At 45.1% G+C, this 22,680-nt stretch overlaps 1 protein-coding gene across 1 annotated transcript; it reads right to left on the bottom strand.

The window, feature by feature from the left end:
* Positions 1-1,123: 1,123 nt before the first annotated feature.
* LOC133889916 (probable UDP-arabinose 4-epimerase 1) lies at positions 1,124-9,478 on the bottom strand. Its single transcript, XM_062330338.1, has 7 exons — positions 9,450-9,478; positions 9,225-9,366; positions 8,991-9,091; positions 8,892-8,901; positions 2,132-2,275; positions 1,846-1,990; positions 1,124-1,729 (listed from the first exon to the last, which is right to left on the bottom strand). The coding sequence occupies exons 1-7, from the start codon at positions 9,461-9,463 to the stop codon at positions 1,488-1,490; spliced, it is 798 nt and encodes a 265-aa protein (XP_062186322.1). The 5' UTR covers positions 9,464-9,478; the 3' UTR covers positions 1,124-1,487.
* Positions 9,479-22,680: the final 13,202 nt, after the last annotated feature.

The raw sequence follows: 22,680 nt of genomic DNA, 5'->3' as shown, positions 1-22,680 counted from the left end.
AAACCTTTTGTACGTGTAAGCCACCTAAATGCCACCGTCGAGATGGCTTCGGTCTAGTAGACCACTCGTACCTGCAAGGCACCTAAATGCCACCGATAGTACACATGCAACTGTATAGTGCGTGCGCACTATCACCGAAATGACATTCTCCTCGACTTGATAGCCTGCTAGCGCTTGAGCTGCGCCACTGAAAACTGCATATTTTTAGGCGCAAGCACGCCGCCACAGGAATGGCTTTCTTTAGGGTTTAGGCCACCTGCCACCTATTGTTGGTGGCCATTGTCTCTGCAAAAGTAAAAGAATGACATGCACCCAACGATGCCATGTCATTTACCATTGGGCTACGGTAGTGCCCATTAAAGAAGATGTCTAATGAATAGGACTGTGCATATTTGAAACCATACCGAAAAACCAAACCAAACGAGCCGAACCGGACAAGTCAATTCGGTTTGATTGGTTTTCGATGTTCGGTTCGGTTTTCAGAATTCAAATGTTATCCCAAATCTTGGTTGGGGAACTAAATGGTACGGGATGAAATTGACTTGTTCTTTGGAGGCCTGGCAAGTCGTTCCCAGTTGGTACTTTCTTTTACATGGTACCGGCGTTAAGGACACTTCATTGATTCAACTATACGCTTGTGTTATGAATGTGCGTAGTTTGCGCGGTTGGTAACTTGCATTCGCGTCTTGTGACTATGCTTTTTTTTATTTGGCGAATTGGTTAGGAGATCTGCCAAATAACTAAGGAGAGTAAAAGTTTACAACTATATAATTTTTGTTTATCACTACTACTCTGTATGTCTCTTTCTCGGAAGCTTTGCTTGAAGATCATTTGACTGATAAGATTCTTCAAACGATTCAACGTAAGCACTCCAGTTTCTGTGTCTCCCAGCACGGTTGTCGATTGGATTTCTGCATCACCAGCCTGACATTTTCATCGATATTTATCTAGCTCCTTCCAGTGTCGAAGCAAAGCATAGACCAGTATGTCCATCTCGACTGCACATCAGTCACCGATCTCGCATCGACAAGCGATGCATTTCACTGGAAAAACTATCATCAGCTAGCTAGTTCATCTCATGAGAACTGAACCATTTCTATGCAAGGAGAAAGGAAGCGAAGTCTTCTGAGAATAGCTTGCTGGATTTTTATTATAATTATATAACCCTGTATAACGAACACATCCATATTACATGATGAAACAGCTAAAGCTAGCCTGCGATAAAAATGATTTCTCAAGAACTGAACGAATGATGGAGGGAGCACGGTATGCACGGGATTTTCCCGATTTTCGGTGGGCTCGCACGGAGCGGTCCACTCCAATGAAGACCGTAAAAATAGGTCGTACCGTTAAAAAAAACGAATGACCATGAGTGCTATATATAAAATTATAAACTGCCATCTGTGAGTGAGCGACTAGAGCCCTTGAGGGAAGTCTCCACCAATATATATTCAGCTAGCCGGCCGGTTGCTACAAAGGCAACGTCTTCACAAAATCATCGCCGCCGGTGGCTCGTAGCCGCTCCGGTGCGCCTTCTGCCATGTCCACGCAACCCTGAGGCTCTCGTGGAGGTCGGTGTGCTGCGCGGTCCAGTTCAGCTCCCGGTTGATCCTCGCGGGATCGCTGTACACCTCCGCGTAGTCACCTGGCCGGCGGGGGAAGTAGCCGACCTTGATGGCGACTCCGGTTGCCTTCTTGCAAGCTTCGACAAACTCCTTCACTGACCGACCTGACCAACCGAACGGAACCAACGTTGATTAGCTCACCGAAATGGTAACGTAGACAATGCGGTATTTTTTTTTCTTTGCCTTCATCAGAAAAGAGTACAAGTGATCTGAGGATGACCTTTTCCAGTGCCAACATTGTATATGCCAACTCTGCCTCTTTCTGCCTTGTTGAGCGCCTTCACATGGGCGTCAACCAGGTCGGTGACATCAATGTAATCTCTTACACAAGTGCCGTCAGGCGTTTCGTAGTCGGTACCTTTAACCTGTAATGGCAGGAGGCATCAGTCAGTGATCTACCATAAGCTAAAGAAACACCATACATGTCAAAGGCAATAAGCTGCAACATACCTACTGTTTTCAGATGTAAGAATTGCACAACAAAGACCAATGTTTAGTCCACGTACCTTCAAACCTGGAATTATGCCCAGTGCTGCGTCGAAGCACGCACCAGATATACGACCATGCTCACGCAATTCAGGTCTAGGAGCCTCACCCAGCCTGCCTTCCGGGTCAGAACCAATGACATTTTTTTTTTTGCAAGGAAAGATCTATTAACCAGAACCAGAAGTCATACAGTCGACATGAATCAGATTTGCTACTACACTCTCCTCTTGCCCGACCCATGTACCAAAAGTACCATGGGTCCTGGCATAATTTGCTAATTCATGACTAACTGTATTCTGACTACGTTCAACTTTCCTAATCACAAGTCTACTTTGCCCGGTGAACATGCGCTTCACCTCCCTAACCACATGGGCGATTTCTGAGCGATCATCCTCCTGAGATGTGGCTAACTTGATAACATTGACACAATCAGTCTCCACAATGATTGGTGACGAAGTATAATGTAACGCCAACTCGATGCCTTCCTTGATAGCCATAAGCTCAGCCTCCAAAGGATCTGTGCAATGCAGAAGGGGTCTGCAGGCTGTGACACTCCCTTTGCCATCACTATCGCGCAGCACCATGCCGATACCAGCACCTCCGTCCTGAACAGCAAAGGAGCCATCCACGTTGAGCTTAAGCCATCCAGGCGGCGGCCGAATCCACCCCTTGGGCACTGAATCCTTCCATCCATTGTCGCGCTTCAGCCTCCGAGCTTCCTCCAAAGAGAGTCCGAGAACATGTTTCCCCTTCTCCACAGCCGGATATGGGACTTGCTCGATCAGAACCAAGGATTGGACATAGCTTTCCAGGAATCTCCGGGATGTCTCCACTGGTGGCATCGGCTTGTTGTGCACCAGCTCATTCCGAACATGCCAAACACGCCATAAAAGCATAAGCAAATGCATACGCTCTGTATTAGACATATACTCCAGTAATGCAAGCAACCATTGCGTACCTGATAGTTGTAACTCCTCCGGCGTGGGTAGATGCCAAACTTTGCGCATAGCATTCCACAGGTTCTGGGCACTAGGACATCTGCACAGGGCATGAAAAACATCCTCCTTCTCCGTCCCACACACATAACAAGTATCTTCTAAATCCAGCCGACGTCGTCGTTTGTTCTCCCTCGTAGCCAAAGTATTGGTAGCAGCCTTCCATGCAAAGATGCGAATTTTTTGAGGCACTGGGCACTTCCAAATACAATCCCAAGCTGGACAAGCCCCATCTGGGCGTGAGCTCGAAGCCTCACCACCAGCCCTGCACCGTTGTAGATTGACAGCAAGCTTATATGCACTTCTAACGGTAAATATACCATTTTTCTCGTAGTGCCACGCCAGAAAGTCTTCCCCAGCATGTCCTGCGGTCTTGATCCTCAGAATGTCAGTTATATCTAAATGAAGGAACGTTTGAGTTACCTTCCAAACATCCCAAACTCCGTTGGCGTCCAAAAGAGCTGACACCCGCTTAATCCTACAATTACCTTGCTGACTAATGACCTTACGGGTAGTATCTCTCGGGATCCATGGATCTCTCCAAATTCTTATCTGATTACCATTCCCCACCCGCCAAATCAGACCTTGCTTCAAAAGATCCAAGCCATATTCAATAGCGCGCCACGTGGGCGAGGCCTTTCCAACAAAAACAGTATCTCCCAAGCACCCATTCGGATAATAGCGTGCCTTTAGTACCCTTGCACAAAGGCTATCAGGCCGCTGAATAAGTCTCCAGGCTTGGCGTGCAAGCAAGGCCTGATTGAAAAGCTTCATATCCCTAAAGCCCATTCCACCTCTACTCTTTGAAGTTGTCAATCTGTGCCATGAGATCCAGTGAGTTTTTCTTTTCCCATTTTCCACACCCCACCAGAAATCCCGTATCAATTTGGTAAGGTCCTCCAACACTGCCTCAGGGAGTTTGAACACACCCATAACATACACCGGAATTGCCCGAGCCACTGCTTTAATCATAATTTCCTTCCCCCCACTAGATAAAAACTTATCACCCCATTGGATTAGCCTTTTGCTCAACTGTGCTTGCAAGCTCTAAAAGTTACCTTTTTTCATACGGCCCTCTGGTGTAGGTAGACCCAAGTATCTAGCATCAAAAGACTCCTGTACAGAGCCCAGGATGTTTTTTATCGATTCCTGCCTATCCACCGGGCAGGCATCTCCGAACATAATGGAGCATTTGGTCGGGTTTATGAGCTGCCCCGTGCCCCTCGCATAACTGTCCAGCACTCTTTTGATATTGGTCGCCTGATAGTCACTAGCTTTGAAGAATAATAGGGTGTCATCCGCAAACAAAAGATGAGAAATCCCCGGCGCATTGCGGCACACACGAACGGGAGAAATGCTCCCCCTCTCCACTTCAGCCTTAATCAATGAAGACAATCCGTCAGCCACAAAGAGGAATAGAAAAGGAGAGAGCGGGTCACCTTGGCGAAGGCCTCGAGTTGGAACAAATGCATCCAATACAGCTCCATTGAATTTTATAGAATATCTCACCGAGGTCACACAAGTCATAATCCATTCGACCCAACGGCGAGCGAAGCCTATTTTAAGCATCGCTTGTTCCAAGAAAGACCAGTCAACCCGGTCATAAGCCTTCGTCAAGTCCAGCTTATAAGCACAGAAGGACCTTTCTGGCTGCTTTGTGTTTCGCATATGGTGGATACATTCAAAGGCCACCAAGGCATTATCTGTGATCATGCGCCCCTGCACAAATGCACTCTAATTTGGCGAGATGATTTCATCCAGCAATGGCCTCAACCTGTTAACCAGACATTTGGACACAATTTTATAAAGGACATTGCATAAGCTAATAGGCCGGAAGTCTCTGAGCTCGATAGGGTTGTCAACTTTTGGAATCAACACAATGGAGGTATTATTGACCCCATCCGGCATTACCCCTGTCTCAAAAAATCTCTTCACAGCATGTATTATATCTTCCTTTACTATACCCCAATTTCTTTGGAAGAACCTCGCAGGAAAACCATCCGGCCCCGGGGCCTTAATCGGCCCTATCTGGAATACGGCGTCAGCTATCTCCTCACTTGAGAAATCCCTGCATAGTGAAGTGTTCATCTCCCCTGTAACCTTTACCTCAATTAACTGGACTATATCATTTGGGTCAATCGAGGGATCCTTCATATACAACTCTTTGAAGTAGGAGACAGCCATCCTTTCCATCACAGTTTGAGCTGTCTGAACATTCCCATTAATATCACACAATTTGGTTATTCTATTCTTACGAGCTCTCCAGATCGCTTTGTTATGAAAAAACTTTGTATTCCTATCCCCTTCTTTTAACCAGTTGATCCTAGATCTTTGCATCCAAAGCATTTCTTCTCTATACAGGAGCTCATTCATTTGATCTTGCACTCTTCTAATCTCTTTCTTGTCCGCTGAAACTGAATGCAACTCAGCCAACCTAGCTCTCAACTTTCCAATCTGTTTTCCCACCTTCCCAAATTTCCTCCTCCCCCACGCCTGCAAGGTATCCATAACCTTCCCCATTTCTTTGTTAATCTGTCCCAGATCCATTTTCTGACCAGTATCCCTCCATGCATTTGCTATTATCTTTGGAAGCTCATCATCCCTTTCCCACATAATTTCATAGTGTCGACTTTTGCCATGATTTGCAGCCGACCTTTCCTGTTTCAGCCGAACCAAAATAGGGCAGTGATCTGAGCAAGGAGATACAAGATGTATGACAGAAGCATCACTGTAAATATCTCTCCATGAATCATCTGCAACTGCCCTATCCAATCTAACCTTAACATTCCTACAACCATCTCTGTTGTTGTCATATGTATATGGGGACCCTTCAAAACCCAAATCCCCGAGTTCACACATCTGAAGAGCATTTCGAAACAATTGCATCTGGTGCTCAGATCTTAGAATAATTGAAGCATGCTCAAATTGCCAAAGGGCTTCATTAAAATCTCCCACTACCAACCAAGGGAGGTTGGAACTTTGCTTAATGTCACACAACAAGGCCCACATACGGTGACGGTTCTCAGCTCTAGGTTCCCCATATACACAAGTAATATGCCATAAAGGAGCATCATGAAAGGCACGGACATACGCATCAATATATCTTTCATTCATACCTTTTACTTCCACATATACTTGCTCATGCCAAAACAGCCCTAATCCACCACTACGACCATCACAATCGACTCCAACAAAACCTTTCAGCCCTAGCCTACTACGTAACCGACGAACCTTAATACACTTCTGTCTAGTTTCACAAAGGAAGACTAATTGGGGATTATTAGCTTTAACTAAAGCCACCAAATCACGAACTGTCGAGGCGTTCCCAATGCCTCGACAGTTCCAGCTTAAGCAATTCATTTCTCCTGATGGAGCACCCCCACGTGCTCCGTCAGTTTACCAGTAGCCCCGGGACTGGTCGCTTCCTTACCCTCCATACTAGGCATAGCATCTTCCCACATCTCCATGTCTGTCAAAACCTCCTTACCCGTTGGATTTAACTTCTTCTTCTTCAGTGCACCTCCTTTGGCTGCATTTTTTGGTTTCACCACTAAAGCCATAGCTGGATTGGGCTCCCGTGGTTCCTTCTGATCTGCAGTTCTTTTACAGCGTGATTGACCCTCATCTTTGGCCTCAGATGAACCATGAGACTCCAGAGATGATCCGATATCCTTCAGCGTCGGAATCATCTCATTTGAGGTCAGGGGGTGGTCTGCTGATGGACCAGCTAGCAAGGGATGACCTGTTGTATGGTCCGCCCCAGCTAAATCTCCAAATTACCTGGTCGATGTATGAAACCCTACCTTAGCCAACCGGACATTGATTTGGGTCTGCAGGATATCCTTTTTATCAACCAGCATTTTATCTACTTGCTCTGACAGCTCTTTGTCAATCTGCGAGTTGCCCATTTGCTCGTTAGCTTCAAAATCATCTGTAACCCCCACACGAATAGGACTATCTACCTTCCCACCTTGTGTGCGGCCACCCCTACTCCTGAGTGAGGAAGAGTCTGCACTACCCGCGCGAGAAAAGGGAAGCTGGCAGCGGACTGTTGGAGATATCTCAGCCTTCACATAACTAGTCCGCCTCTCAAATTGTTTGCAGGGTGAGCATCTCAATTCTGCCGAATAACGAAACATTGTATCCCTATTTTCTGGTTTCTCACATTCCTTGTCCGAATGGCCCATAAAGCCACAATGAAAACAGAAGTATGGCACACGTTCATATCTGAGGTCAAAAATCCTTATCACCCCTTTGCCTTGGAACTTGACTTTTATTGGTAGCTTAACCCTGAGAGCCTTGTCAACTGGGAGTTCCACCCTGACCCTCAAGAAATCATGCTTGTTCCGACCACTTTCCTCCACATCTACTTCCAACACCCTCCCCAGCATCTGGCCGAGAGTTTGGCCAGCACGTTGACACATCATCCCAAGAGGTAAATCGTAAATATGGACCCAAACTGGAATGGCATTAAGTGGAATCTCCGACGGGCTCGTGAAGCCATCAAAAACAGCAACGATAAGAGCGTCACCCCTGTGAATCCATGGCCCTCCCTTCAGTACAAAGTTAAAGTCTCCTTTCGACCCGAAAGTGATGATGAAGAGATTATCCTTTAGGACCTTGAAATTGAAGTCCGCACGCAATTGCCAAGCACGCTTCATATCATCAAACAAAGCCGATGGGTTTGGGCGTTTCAACGAGTAGAATCTCGCAAGAACTGTCCACTGACCTGCCGCACGAGCCTCTTCTTCATCAATTACGAACTCCACAGCCTCTTCATCCTTTTCTTCGGCCTCAATTTCAAGATGGGAACTTGGGCCTGCATCGATGCTTAATCCTTCCTTATTCTTCTCTAGCCGCCCATGAGCCAATTCCTCACCATGTTCCTGTGCCGAGGTTCCAGTCAGGGAGACCAAAGCATTCGCTGGCATCATCTCCTTCCCGGACGAAGACATCTGTGAGGGCTTTATTGTGCAATCGCTGAAAGACGTCGGGTGGGCGATTTCCTCACCGGAAATCCCTTTGTCACCCCAATCCTCAACAGAAAGCACGGATTCAGCACCTACAGAGGACGTCGAGATGCCCGGGATGAAGAAGAGATTACCAAACGCCTAGGCACGAAGCTTTGGGGGAAGGCGAACACCACCTGGAAGGGATTTGAGATCTGAACTCCCCGGCTGTCTTCCCTTGCTTATATGGTCCTCGGTTATCTGCTTTAAAACGGATCGGAGGCGAACTCGAGGACTTTCAGAGCTTGCCAATTCCATCGTGATCTTCAGGGATTCCTCCTTCAAATCGGCCCCCCTATCTGCAGGCTCTTCCTTATCTCGAACTCCCCCTGGTGGGGGAGGCCACTCCGAAATCCCCACAAACTTCTTCCGCATCCAAAACACTAGATCAGGCGGAAAGGCCCCAGATGCAACCCCAAGGAATAAACTCATCATCTTAGAGGCCAATACCAATGTCGGATCGGAGACGAGCTCCATCCAGACTTCCATCCAGCGCACGAATCCAAACTTCCTTCCAACCCAAAATTTGGGAACGAACTCCATCCTTCCATTGATACTAGAAGAACAGATCCTAGAGGCATCCCCAAGGGAAAGACTTAATTCTTCAGGGACGGACACCACCCTCCGATCAGAGACAGCTTCTCTCCAGACTCCCATCCAGCGCGCGACATCAGCGGCGCCGCCCGGTTGCCCGGGCGCCGCCAGCCCTAGCCGCCACCTATTCATCTTTAATTGACTTCATCGGAACAATTTGGCACTGTTTCAGAACCAATGACATTGAAGTATCTAGTAGCGTAAAGTTATTCATTAATAACTCTGCAATGAAATGATGGTTTGAAAAAGAGACTTGGAAGTTCTTGATGAACAATGCCAACCTTAGAATCATCACAGCCATGTCTGATTTCTTGGACTTTGAAAAATCCAAAATGATATCCTCAGCCATTTTCTTGGCCTTACCATATGGGTTGATCGGAAACTGCACAGCGATATTTAGCAAAGAACTTGAGAAGAAACATTGGAAATTTTATTCTCTGCGTGAATGGCATCCAACAAAGCCTTTAACTTATTTCGGAAAGAACTAGGAATAAGTTGCAGAAACAAGAGCTGACCTGGGGAGTTTCTTCAGTGATAGGCATCTTCTCAGGCTCTTCATAGGTAGCACATGTGCTAGAGTAGATCAGAGTTTTCACATTGTGCGTTGCCATAGCTTCCAGCACCACTAAAGTGTTTGCAGTGATGTTATGATAGTATCTGTTCAAAGTGTTTCAATATCTTGTGCAGGAAGGTAAGTTGACAAATATTAAATAGGAGACTAATAAGCGAAACTCTACTACCTAAGAGGTTGCATCCGGGGGCTAGCCCAGTTGACAAGGACGGCGCTCGCACGGCCCGAGCGCTCGAGCCAACCTGCGTTTGAGCCCGAACGCTCGCACGAGCATGCACGGAGCAGCCTCGCTTGACCTTACCTCCAAAGAAGATCATGAAAATAAGTTCCACTGTTAAAAAAAGACAGGAGGTACCACACTAGGAGGCCTTGTGTGGCAGGGTGGCTGGGTGAGCATCACGACACACATGGCAGTGAGGAGCGCCGCCATGATTATCTTGCTCAGGTAGCGCGGCTTGCGCTTCGGATCGGAGAAGTCCATTTCTGCAAACAGAAACAGTTCGGTAACATGTACGCACACTACAGAAATCTCCAACAATGAGATGACCATTAGAAAGAACATGAACTGCCATACATAGCTGAGAAGTCCAAAAATTTTCAATTGCAAAAGCTACACCAAGGCCCAATTACAATAAACTGAAGCGTCTACAGACAAATTCACACACCAACCCACTTTCAGTCACCCTATAGTCTAGAAATTAGTCCAGAAACAACAATGAACGGAACCAGCAGAGTTGAAAAGCGAACCTGAGAAGGACCAAGATCTGGCAGGCCTTGGCTGAGGCCTGTTCCGGTTGGTGGGCAGCATCTGGAGCTGCGGCACACCGACGCTCCACTGCCCGAAATTCTCAGACGGAAAATCAACCGCATCTAAGCACTTGTGCCCCGAAGAAAGATTCTTGCACGGCCTGGAGCAAGAACATCAGCACGAAAGAAGGCAACTTTCAGAGGTCAGAGCCGTCGGAACCGGGGAGAAGGACGGACGGAGAGGAAGACACGATCCCGCAACAACCGAAGCAGCCGCCGCGGCTGCCGAAACAGCTCCAAGCAAGGGCCAAGGAGGCAACAACCCAGGTCCTAGTCCTACCCTTTACAGCTCGAGAGAAAGCAGAGCGCCCCCACCCGGCCACACCCCCAGGAAGTGCAGAATCGGGACTGGGACACAAGGAAGAGACCAAGAAAAGGGGGCAAAGGTCGCGCGCGCCCTTTCTCTGTTATCGCTCGGCGGGGGAAAGCGGAAGCGACCAAGAAAAGGGTTGAGGAATGGAAGGCTTGCCTCTGGCGGGTGTAGAGAGAGAGAGAGAGAGAGAGAGAGAGAGAGAGAGAGAGAGAGAGTTGTCGTTGGGAGCACCTACCTACCTACCTCAGACCTCAGTGAGTCAGTGGCAGGCGCAGTGTGCACTTGGCGGCTCGCGCGTCGTCGTCGTCGTCGTGGCGCTCGTCGGCGCCAACGGGAGATAATTTCAAAATTAATTGCCTAGTTGTTGAACCTAGAGTCCGCCTACGAACGTCCAGGGGTGAAAGCTAAACAATTTCCAACTCGATCGAAAATTTTCAACTCAATTTCATAAACTTTCCACTCGGTTTGAAACAATTGATTTCAACTTGGTTTGAAGATTTCAAACTTGAATTATAGCGTTAACCATTTAGGATAGATCATGTTTGTTTTAGCATAGGACGTAATCCATTCCCACATAATCATGATACTAGCCTTAACAAACCCGATACTGCTCCCTTCCGGCCAAAATCAAATATTGATACATCAATACCCATCGTCTCTCTATTCGCCCTGATTGCGTCGGTGGCCACCCATGTTGTTTCCTCCCTTCCTCATCATGATCCTACTCGTCCCCGACTCTCCGGTGTCCTCATCGCAATCCCACCCTCCTACTCCTCTGCTTCCTGCCGCCCCTTTGCCTCCATTGTCGTTTCCGGGTCCTTCCTACAACCGTTATCTTTGCCAACGATGGCAGTCACAAGGAGGCTGAAAAGGCCAGCGACGCTGCTGTAGGTTGATTTCATTACTCTACCTATCCACTTCTATTGGGATCACACAACACAGATCAGAGAGGAAGAGATCTGATTTAGTTGGATTATGGAGGAATGTCATGGAGTGTCTTACACATTCTAATTTGCTATTTGGTGTGGTATCTCATTCCAATATTGATCTTTTGTTCAGAATTCCATGTGCATATGATGATCGTGTAATAAGAATTTGTTTGATCGTATTTTTGAAATATTTGTTTGGCTCAGAGATAATCCTTTTTTGTTTTGTGAAAGATATAATTCTTCAGGTTTGATTAATTCAATATGCTGTGAGGGATGTTTTATTCAATAGCATGCTTTAAATTTTTGTTTTGGAACAGTTTTGCTGCTGTTTATCTAAAAAAATTATGTTGTGTCGCTTGAGTTGAAGCAGAGGTAGTAAATTGTTGTGAATTCCTAATACTTTTACCTGTTCGAACCAAACACATCATGCTTTTGTTTATTCCTTTCCCATTACCGGTGTGTTTGGATACCATTACCATTTGCGATTCCAAACTTGAACCAAACACTGCCTAAATTGTTCTATGGTTCTTGAAATGTAGCAGCTGGATCTTTTGAAATTCTTCATCAGAACCGTGAACCGAAATGGCCAAATTTTAGGTTGCAGGTTACCATGCGCTTTGATGGTGATGAGCCACCTAAACCTGCGCCACCGACTGATGATACTTCCCTCTCCATCTCCATGTGTCGTCACAGCATGGAATTTCTTATTTCTGGTTTTATTCTACTGGAGAATGTGAGTAACATGCTGCAAATAATTTAAGAACGCCTCTAAAGACTAAAGTTGACTGACATGTAGGAAGAAGTTTAAAGACTAAAGTTGACTGACATGTAGGAAGAAGCATATGCTTGACAGATGACAAACTGCTTGCCTTTCTCGCACATGCAGTTGGGCAAGCAATCGTTTGATTATTCCCCCAAAACTGATTGCCAACTAACATTTCATCCTTAAACAGTGCCCATAGAACTTCTTGATTACCTTTTTGACCTTGTAGGCATGCACTTATATTACTACAAATCAGATTTATATGTCGGCTCATCACTGTCGGTTCCTAATGGACTAGTAGTGATGTGGTATCACTGCCGGTTCGTAAATCGCACGGGAAGAATCAGGCATAGTATCTTATGAATTGGTAGTGATAAGTGTCATCACTGTCAGTCGATGGATTGAGCGGGAGTAATGTCCTAGTCCCTCATCACTGTCGATTTAATCCACCAACCAGCAGTGATAGTATAATATCATTGTCGACTGGTTAAATGAGCTGCCAGTGATAACCCCTTCCCCATCTTCTCTAAGCTCAAGCTAATAGACAGTTCGATTAGAACTTTCTTCCTACTCACAAACTCTCATATGGTGGCACCCACTTCATCCTTCGCCCCTTTAATTCCCCAACCACTCGAGCTCATTTTTGTCAAGAAGAAGATCCAGATGAGCTCTCTCTAGCTATCCAAACAAAATCTCTTTTTTTTTCTCCATTTGCTCATTTGCCTTTTCTTCATTTTTTGGGTAAGTGAATCCTGAAATTTTTTCAAACAGCAAGCAAGCTTCTAGGAGTCTCTCGAACTCAAGTAAGTTGAAATCCCTATGTTAAATCTTATATTTACCATTTTAACTCAAATTGTTACCTTAAAAACCAAAGTCGATCTTATCCCTTATTTTTATTTTTAATGAATTAAAAAAAATTGTCATGATATTTAGATATGTAGCAAGATCCAATTGCATTTTTGATATTTTATTTAATTAGCAGCTCTAATATAGAAAATTTATGTATGAGCGTATTTATTTTTCATGTTTCCTTAATGAGTCATAGATAAGGAGTTGAATAATAAAAAAAAATCTAGAGATGGTACCAATAAATACTCATCGGAAGCGGACGCGAAAGTATGCAAAATGAGGCTCCTCCAATCTGAGCCAATTGCCAGTAGGAGATAACGAGGTAATTTATTTATTGGTGATCGCAAAATATTCTAGATATTATGAATTTGAATTTACAATAATGATATAATTGTAGATGGACAGAAGATGGATGTACGATTCGAGCCGTGTGAGCGCAGAGTACAAAAACGGCGTGGATTATTTTCTGGTAAAAGCCGCGACGCATAAGTCAAATACACAGTCTCAATACATGTGTTGTCTATACGTCGCTTGCAAGAACAAAAAGCAGTTTTCCACCACCCAGCAGATACATTCTCACTTGATGTCAATGGGCTTTATGCCTGGCTATACTCGTTGGACTGAGCACGGTGAAGCTGAGATCATACAAGAAGAGCAATACATTAGCAAAGAAGACGAAGACTTGTGCACCGATATGCCGTCTACCAGAGATACATTGGTCGATGATGATCTAGAGGAGATGTTGGTCGACGCTGATGCCGACGCCGATGATATGGAGCAGATGTTGTGCGATGAGGAGGAGAATTTCACCAATAAAAGAGAGTTTCAAAAGTTTCAGCATATGGTAGACGACTCTAAAACACAGTTGTTCCCGGGCTTCGAGAAGGAGCACACAAAGTTTCGTACCGTGCTTTCACTGCTACAATTGAAGGCAACTAACAGGTGGTTTGATACAAGCTTCATAGAGTTGTTACTATTCTTGCATAAATTGCTTCTAAAGGGAAATGTGCTACCAGAAAACACGTACCAGACCAAGCAGGTTGTGTGCCCATTGAGGTTAGAAGTGCATAAAATACATGCATGTCCAAACGATTGCATGTTATATCGCAGAGAGCATGCAGACTTGGAAGCGTGTCTCGTCTATGGTGCATCATGGTACAAGCGTGATAGTGATGATATCGATGGTGAAGCAAAGAATAAAAGGCCTCCCGTCAAGGTGATGTGACATTATCCTATAGTCCCCCGTTTGGAGTGTTTATTCGCAAACAAGAAGCATGCCAAACTAATGTGGTAGCACGCCGAGGAGCGCAAGGATGGTGGAATGCTAAGACACCCTACTGATTCTACCTAATGGAGAAACATCGATAGAAAATACAAGGAGCCGTTTGCAGAAGATGTGAGAAATATAAGATTTAGGTTGAGTACAGATGTGATGAATCCATTCGGTAACATGAGCAGTAGTTATAACACTTGGCATGTGACTCTATGTATCTATAACCTTCCTCTTGGTTGTGTATGAAGTGGAAGTACATTATGATACCAGTGCTGATACCAGGGCCGAGGCAACCTCGCAACAATATCGATGTCTACCTGAAACCATAAATGAAAGATTTTGTAATACTGTGGAACAATAGTGTGTAGGTATATGATGCATATAAATGAGAGAACTTCACCCTATACGCAATGTTGTTCGCAACAATCCAGGATTGGCATCCCTTGGCAACCTATCGGGCCAGACTGTCAAAGCCTATTGTGCATGCGTATATTGTTTGGATGAAACAGAGAGCTTATGGCTGAAGAATAGTTGAAAAATAGTGTACCTAGGTCATTATAAATTTCTTCGCAAGGATCACTTGTATCGCAGCAATAAGAGAGCTTTTGATGAGAAAGTTGAGACTCGATCACTCCCTAAGCATCGCACTGGGAGACATGTATATGAGATGGTAAAGAGACTTAGGATTATCCTTAGAAAGGGATGCGGGAGTACACCAGTTTTGAAATTTAATCTTAGAGCTCCTATGTTCAAAAAAAAATCTATTTTTTATGACTTAGCTTATTAGCCGGATTTGGTGGTTCGACATGCAATCGATATCATGCATATTGAGAAGAACGTGTGTGATAGCTTCATTGGTACGTTATTAGACATACCTGGCAAAACAAAGGATACACTCCAAGCACGAAGGACTACTTATTGAATTGTGATAGCTTGATTGATACGTCGCTAGAAACTTGTAACGAGTAATCCAAACTTCATCGAGTACTACTTATTGAAGTATCTACTTCACCACCAATACAATAAATTCATACTCTTACCCTACAACTATGAGCACGTGTTTGCGCACCAGGGCGTCCTCATTTAATGGGCAACTCGATTCTAATACTAATTTGCTATCGTGACATATTCTGCAGTTTTCATTGAATCCTCTTTGCATTCACCCAGACTTGAGCAAGATTATTGTCTTGAACTCACAAAAGAGAGATAAGACAACTTAACACCTCATCGACATGCTAAATAGGTTAACTTGATCATTTAATCTTCTCGACAATTGCATCTAAGTTTAATTGGTATTCATATTCACATATAGGGCGTATATAAGATACTGCAAAAAGAGTGTTATCCACTTTCCATTCAGGAAGCAGTACGATGTAAAAACCGACTTTTTGGTACACAATCCATATTTATGTCTTGCATTTTCTACTGAATAAAAAGGTTCAATTCATTCCACTAATGAATCCTTTACTCTTGAAGTGTATGAGATAGCCACCCAGCAACAATACCTGTGTATTTTATGTTCTTACTTTCATACACGCATTCAGCCCGAACGGAGACGCTGTTAGGTTCAATGATCTTGAGGTATGAAATAACATATCGATGACTTCTTTTCAATATCTACATGTGTTCAAGGACTATTTTTTTCAATTCTTCAAACGCAACGCTCCAAACTACAAGTGTGTTACAACCTGCAGAAATACATGCACTTCAAGAACAGATGGCCGGATTCTTCTTAGAACATATTATGAATCCAAACGACGAGTTTCATGAACCGATCGTGTCATCCACGCGTGAGAGACCTTCAAATGACACTGTACCTTCTAGTAGAGAGTATACGACAAGGAGGAAGGATACCAAGGGGCTTGACAACATATTATATTCCGCTAATTGGCATAATATTAATGAATGATATTAATTTCTATTTATTAATGAATTATATGAATTTCTATATATGATGCGAAGTTGGTATCGTCGGACAACTCTTCGATAGAATGACATTCCAACGATTATGCGAAGGAGGAGTAAGAAGCAGTGTCCCGTAAGTGTGCATAGGAGGAGGAGGATGAGAGGTTGTCTCGTCAGCTGTGCACTACGGAGGAGTAAGAAGCAGCGTCTCGTAAGCGTGCTCAGGAGGAGAAGAATGAGAGGGTGGCTCGTCAGTGTGCTGCGGAAGAGGCTGAAGGCTCAAACAGTAGAGACGTTCAGGCGTCAGACTTTGATGTCTTTGACACGCCGGTGAGCCTGGAGCATAGGCGACGTTGCGGTCCATCAGGCGTGGCCGGGTCCTCGCTCCACCACCATCGGCCCCCGGCGTCCCCGGAGGTACACACGCCATCAGTCGTCAGTGCGGATTAGTAGTCCTCATCGCGGGAGAGGTAAAGGGATACTAAACTGGCTCAACTCGTCCGACATTTTAGGGGGTGACCTATAAGAACTATTATGTAAATATGTGTGTTTATCGATGCTTCAATTGTAATATGTGTTCATTACTATGTATTAATGAAGATACTTTTATTATTGATTTACAGTAAATATATGGAGCATTGTATGCATGTATTGAGGGAGAGACGGATAAATCGAGGAGAGAGAGAGTACAAAGAGGACAAAGAGAGGGAGGACCAATGAGGGAGGAGATGGAAAACACTGCTGGCTGAAACCTTCAACCGACAATGATTCCAGCGAATCACTGCCGACCGAAGGCTTCAGCTGGCAATGATGTCTTGGGTATCATTGCCGACTAAATCCTTCAGTCGGCAGTGATAACTGCATTCATTATCGGTCCATCGAGCTGGCAGTAATAGTTCTCGACTATCATTGCTCGTTGTCCACTACTGGCTCTAAAACTAACAGTAAAGAGGGTTTTAGAACTGGTAGTGAAGAGAGTTTCTATAGTAGTGTTAGCCACAGTTAATAAGGGCAAAATAGTTAAACACCACCGCACCATGAATTTGTTTGTGTTTTTTCTTTTCTTTTCAAAACTTAAGTTTTCTTGAGCATAGGGAGTACACAGGATGGCTTGTAGTTGACCTCCTGTCTGTGGCATATGCGGCACACGGATTACCACGAGGAAAGCAATCATGCATAACGAAAAGATAATGTGTCAGATTTGTTTGCGAGGCTCAACAATATCTATGTGTCTTCGTGAGCCAAATCACGGTGATTCTGTGTATGAGAAGAAAAAAAATTCCCTGCAAATTGAGATGGAATTTATTAAATTAGAAAGAAATACATTCTCATATTACGTAGAGGTCCTAAAGAAATAAAAAAAAACAAAGATAATGCAACCGGTTCCTCTTCTTTACCCCGGTAATCTTGGTCGTTCTCCATCTCTACTTACAGTGGCTGAGGGAAGTAGGATGTTTAAATTTTGTACCAACTCTGACGATAAACTCTAACCTTTAGATAAACATATTGTGTCTGCGAATGGGTTTGATGAAATAATTTTGCTCCTCTACTTTAGGTGCTCCTTCTAGGTTGTTAATGATTTAATTGGTAGCATCGACTCGTTGATCTACCAAAGGAACAAAGATGGTGGCTGATGAAGCTCGTCCGGAATTGGTCAGGGTTGAGGCTATCCTCGTCTGTATGCATCTTTATGGATGTTTTAAGATTAGGACCTTCTGTGTTTTGTTTTGGTACATCTTGTTTGTCTTGTCCTCAATGTTCTTCATCCCCACGTGCTCCTGCGATGGTCGGACGAGGACCTAAGATGATGTGAATACATATCGGAGTTAGAGATGAGAATTGTCGCCTATGTTTATGTAGTTTAGTTAATCTCTAATATTAGAGTTGCAATCACTATCATTACTTTTATATAATTCATGCCCTATCTGAAAAAAAGAAACCGGGAAAAACATTTTGTGAACGTGCGAGTGCGACAGTAAAAAATCGATGAGGACACAGTACCTTCAGATGAAATCGAGCGGGCTGGGTGGTAAGGCCCAACTTTTTGGGCCATGGTTCGCTCCTGATGAATTGTGGCCCTGACCTTTTTGGGTTAGGCTTCCTAGATAGGGATATCAACTAAGACTCTATCTCCAATTCTTCGTGGAGAATTTCTCTATTAAGGGGTGGGGATGTGGAGATTTTGTCTCCCGCGAACTCATATGAGGACGAGGACGAGAAGGCGCTCCCCGTCCCCGCTCTCCGCTATATCCTCGATATCACATATATATATATATTTTTAGTATATAAATGTACAAACATTACATTACGTAGAGTAAATAATAAATTACTCTTTTTTTGTCTAACCTACGATATTTAATCAATCTTGTATTAATTACCCTCGTATACATCAATAAATTACTTATTTATACAACATACACATTGTTAATATATAAAAATAATCAAATATCATTCAATTTTACATCCCCATTGGAGACTCGATCCCCACAAATTCCCCGCGAGAATGAGAATAGGAGAAATTTTTCCCCCAATAGCTAAATGGGGACGGAAATGAAGAAGCATTCTCCGACGGAGATCGGCCCCGTTGCCATCCCTATTCCTAGACCTTCGATAGGCCCTACTCTTCCTACCCTTTGTCCGGGCTATGTAATTGATCAACGTGTGTGTGTATATATATATATATATATATATATATATATATATATATATATATATTTACAATTTTTTATTTCAAACCTATAAAAAATAAAAAATCTAACGTGTAGAGCCACTAAAAAACTAATTTAGAAAAGAAATTAAAGGGAGATCCTTAAAAAAGAAAAGAATGGAGAGAGAAACTAAGGAGAGAGAACGGAAAGAGTCGGCAGGAGCACACAGCTTCAACAGGTCAATTGGGGAAAGAAAAGATCACCGGTCGTGTCAAACCAATCTAGCCACTACCACATGCAGCGCGTACGTGCAAGCTAAGGTAGAGAATACGAGCTATGAGAAGTAAAAAAACTTCCTCTACCCAATTATAACTGAGATGCTGAATTTATTGTTCAAAAATCAATTGAGGATGAAAAGCAAAATCAATGATGACAATTATTCAAGACGATAGCTTCTTTGGCTGCTTGTTGTCTTCTTCCAGCAGCCTTCCACCACGTATGTTGTAACAGTGGCAGACCCAAGATTCTAAGCAAGAGGGCTAATTTCTAAGCATAAAAAATTTCACCACCCAATGGAGAAGAGAAGATCAGCAAAGCATGTGTTACTACTTAGGGATGGCAACGGATCGGGTTCGTAGCGGATTCAGCCAAAACCTGCTCACTATGAAACCCGAAAATCAAAATCCGATCCATACTCAAATTACTAATCAGGTTCAAAAGTGTCCCCGCGCCCAAACCCGGTGGGAACCCGTCGGGTCTTACCAACCTTGCACAAGAAGACATAAGAGGCGTGTCGCATGCGCTGGAGCAGAGGGCGGAGCCTGTCGGTGGCGTCGACGCGGAGAGGGCGAACGACGACGCTTGGTGCGGACCGCGGAGGGGTGGCGACACCAGGCGTGTTCGCACGGACAGGGCGGCACCGGTGCGGAGAGAACGGGTGACGACACCAGGCGCGGTCGCGTGGAGGGGACGACGTTGACGCAGAGAGAACATGGGGCGACGCCGAGCGTGGTCGCATTGAGGGGGTGGCACTGGCGTGGAGAGGGCGGTGCCGGCGCGGAGAGAACATGGGGCAGCGCCAACGCAAAGAGGGTGGGGGGCGACACCGGGCGCGATCGCGCGGAGGGGGGTGGCATCAATGCCGACACGGAGAGAATGGGCGGTGACACCGAGCGCGGTCGCTTGGAGGGGGCGGCTTCGGTGCCGAGAGGGCGGGGGGCGACACCGGGCGCGGTCGTGTGAAGGGGGCGCCGTTGGTGCATAGATAACGAACGGCGATGTCGGGTGCGGTCACACGGAGGGGGGGTGGTGCCAGTTGCCAAGCACGGAGTGGCAGAAGGCGACGACACTAGGCATGAAGGGGCAACCAGTGGCAACACATGCACATGGGGTTTGGGCATTCGACCGGTCGGCATTTTTCCCTATCGCGATGTCGTTGGCCGTGATGAGCTGTCGTGTTGGGCTAGGTGTGTTTCCATGATTGTTGTGCTAGCCTGGACTAAAGATTTTAGGTACCCACGGGTCACGCATAGGGGGGAAGATCAAACCCGCACCCGCACTCGATCCAGATAAGGTACCTGAACCCATGCCTGTCGGATGCAGAACCCGTGGGGACCTGAACCCACAGATCTGACTGCCATCCCTACTACTGCTACAATGTTACCGACCAACTCAGTGACTCACCACTCAATGGAGAAGAGCATATCAGTAGAGCAGGGCCTCGCTGCCTCGCTGGGTTAACAACTCGATGGGTTGCTCGGGTCTCCACTCTCCACCTCTAGGTGACTGGGTCTGGACACTAGCCTTGCCGCCTTAGGGAGGCTAGGCGCCAAAGCCGCCAGGGTGACATCGCAAGGCCGTAGGGAGCTGGGAGCACACCGCAGGGAGTGAGGAGGTCGGGAATCAGTGGCTCGGTATGGGGTGCCACCGCCATCGGGGAATGACGGGAAATCGGGAATCGATGTTGAGCAGATGAGCATTCACCGACGAAGCAAGGTGAGAGGCACTCGATATGGGCCTTGGGGTTGGGGGAGGGGGCCTTGATGGGCCCTATACATGGGCCACTTGGACCAAGCCTGTGCTAGGTCCATCCCTGTGTTGTAATATGAGTAGATGTACAAACTTTTAGCAGTAGGAAAAAGTGTGACGTTGGCCCAGCATCATGTGCGCCCTGAAAAACTAAAAACCTTACGTGGTCCAGTCATTTTTGGATATTGGATGAGACTGGGGAATAACACCCTCTAATTCTAATGGTACTATTTTTATCATAAAACCTAGGTATTGCTAGACTAATTGTTAGTTAAACATCACAAAGTTTGAATATTAAAATGCCTGTGCGCCTTATAAAGAATTCAAAATTTCTGAAAATATTGCCATCCGTAGTTGAGGTCATGATCTATATCCCGAAAAAATTAAGATGCAAACTCGATTTGTTTGTGAGATAAAAAATGACAAATTTCAGGTAAAGTACTACATGACAATTTTTGTAGTGTGGCATCGTTGCACCTGAAATTTGTTATTTTTTTTTATCTCACAAACGAAATCAAGTTTGCATCTGAAATTTTGCACGGATGTAGAACATAACCACACCTACAACTCATGATTTTTTCAGAATTTTGGAAAACTTCCAGGTAGCGTTAACGTTTCTAACGAATTTGCATCATTTTCAACTTTTAGGTCATTTTCACCTGAGTTGCACCCGCCATCGTTCATTATGCGCACGTATGCGCTACAACTTACGAGGACCAAATTGCTCTCATTTGTTTGCTAGTGCAAATACAACTTGCTAGCTAGAGCTACCGCGTGTGAGTACGTACCTAAGTTTCCTTGTTCCTACATATAGGTTAAGTGCATGATTAGAAATTTGCAGGCTGCAGGATCATGCAGAGGCCAGATCGAGGCCATGCATGCATGGATTCTTCCGACCTAGTCACACGTACGCACTTATGACTAGGTCGGAATGTGTAGGCTGGAATGCAAGCATATATGTAGCTGTTAGTATAGTAATGGTAATGCAGTGATTGTAGAATGATGCTAGCTGGTGGTACACTCCTTCATCAGTGCATGAATGATTAGAATTGGCCGGTCATGCAATCATCATGCGATCGGTGCGTCACGATGCCACGACATGAAAGATGAAACACGTATGCCAAGATTCAATGCAGTGACGTTTGAATTTGTTGCAGTTGTCTGGAAACCAATGGCGGACCTAAGCTAACGTGAAGGACGCTCTCCTTTTCCTCCTCCTCTTCCTCTTTCTTTCTCTTTTCCATCCTCCTCTTCCTCTTTCTCTTCCTTCTTCACCCCTTGTTTTTCCCTTGTGTTCCAACGGAGCCCCCCCTAAGAGCCGGGGCTGCTAGAAACAAAATTACTCTTAGTCACTCCTCCACCCATTAGATCAACATCTAACATATCACGTTATTTTTACATTCATGGCTAACACTACTATAGAACAGACTATAAGTAACACTCTATAAATACCAGTTGTGTAAAAATTATGACTGAAGATGTATCAGTGCCAGTTCTTAATCTCCCGCACGCGAAAAATAAGTGAGCCGCTAAGAACAAACACTAAAAAGGATTATCAGTGCCGGTTCGTGACTAGAACCGACACTAATACTTCAATGCCGGTTCCAGCCACGAACCGGCATTGATAGTACGCATCAGTACCGGGTCGAGCCCCCAACCGACACTAATGTGTTCGGACTCGAAATTTGCCTCCGATACAATTTTGGCTCGTCGGCTCAGTCCTCACATCCAGCCTTATCTGTTTGCTCTCACGTCCGGCTCAGACGCTCAGTCCTCATGTCTGCATCCTTATCTCTTCCTCACCACAAGTCTAATCGATCCCCTCCTCTCTCTCCCTCTCTCTCACTAGATATGCGAGCTCCCAGAGTTCTGCGAGCTCCCGCTG

Source organism: Phragmites australis, chromosome 14 (assembly GCF_958298935.1).
Source record: "Phragmites australis chromosome 14, lpPhrAust1.1, whole genome shotgun sequence".
Taxonomy (NCBI): domain Eukaryota; kingdom Viridiplantae; phylum Streptophyta; class Magnoliopsida; order Poales; family Poaceae; genus Phragmites; species Phragmites australis.
Note: the sequence above shows the minus strand (reverse complement) of the source record. Positions and strands in the feature narration are given on the sequence as shown.

Coding starts and splice junctions, on each gene's coding strand:
- LOC133889916 (XM_062330338.1), bottom strand. Junction 9,092..9,224: donor TCACTGAAGAAACTCCCCAG/GTCAGCTCTTGT, acceptor ATCGCTGTGCAG/TTTCCGATCAACCCATATGG. Junction 1,991..2,131: donor GCATAATTCCAGGTTTGAAG/GTACGTGGACTA, acceptor CTGCCATTACAG/GTTAAAGGTACCGACTACGA.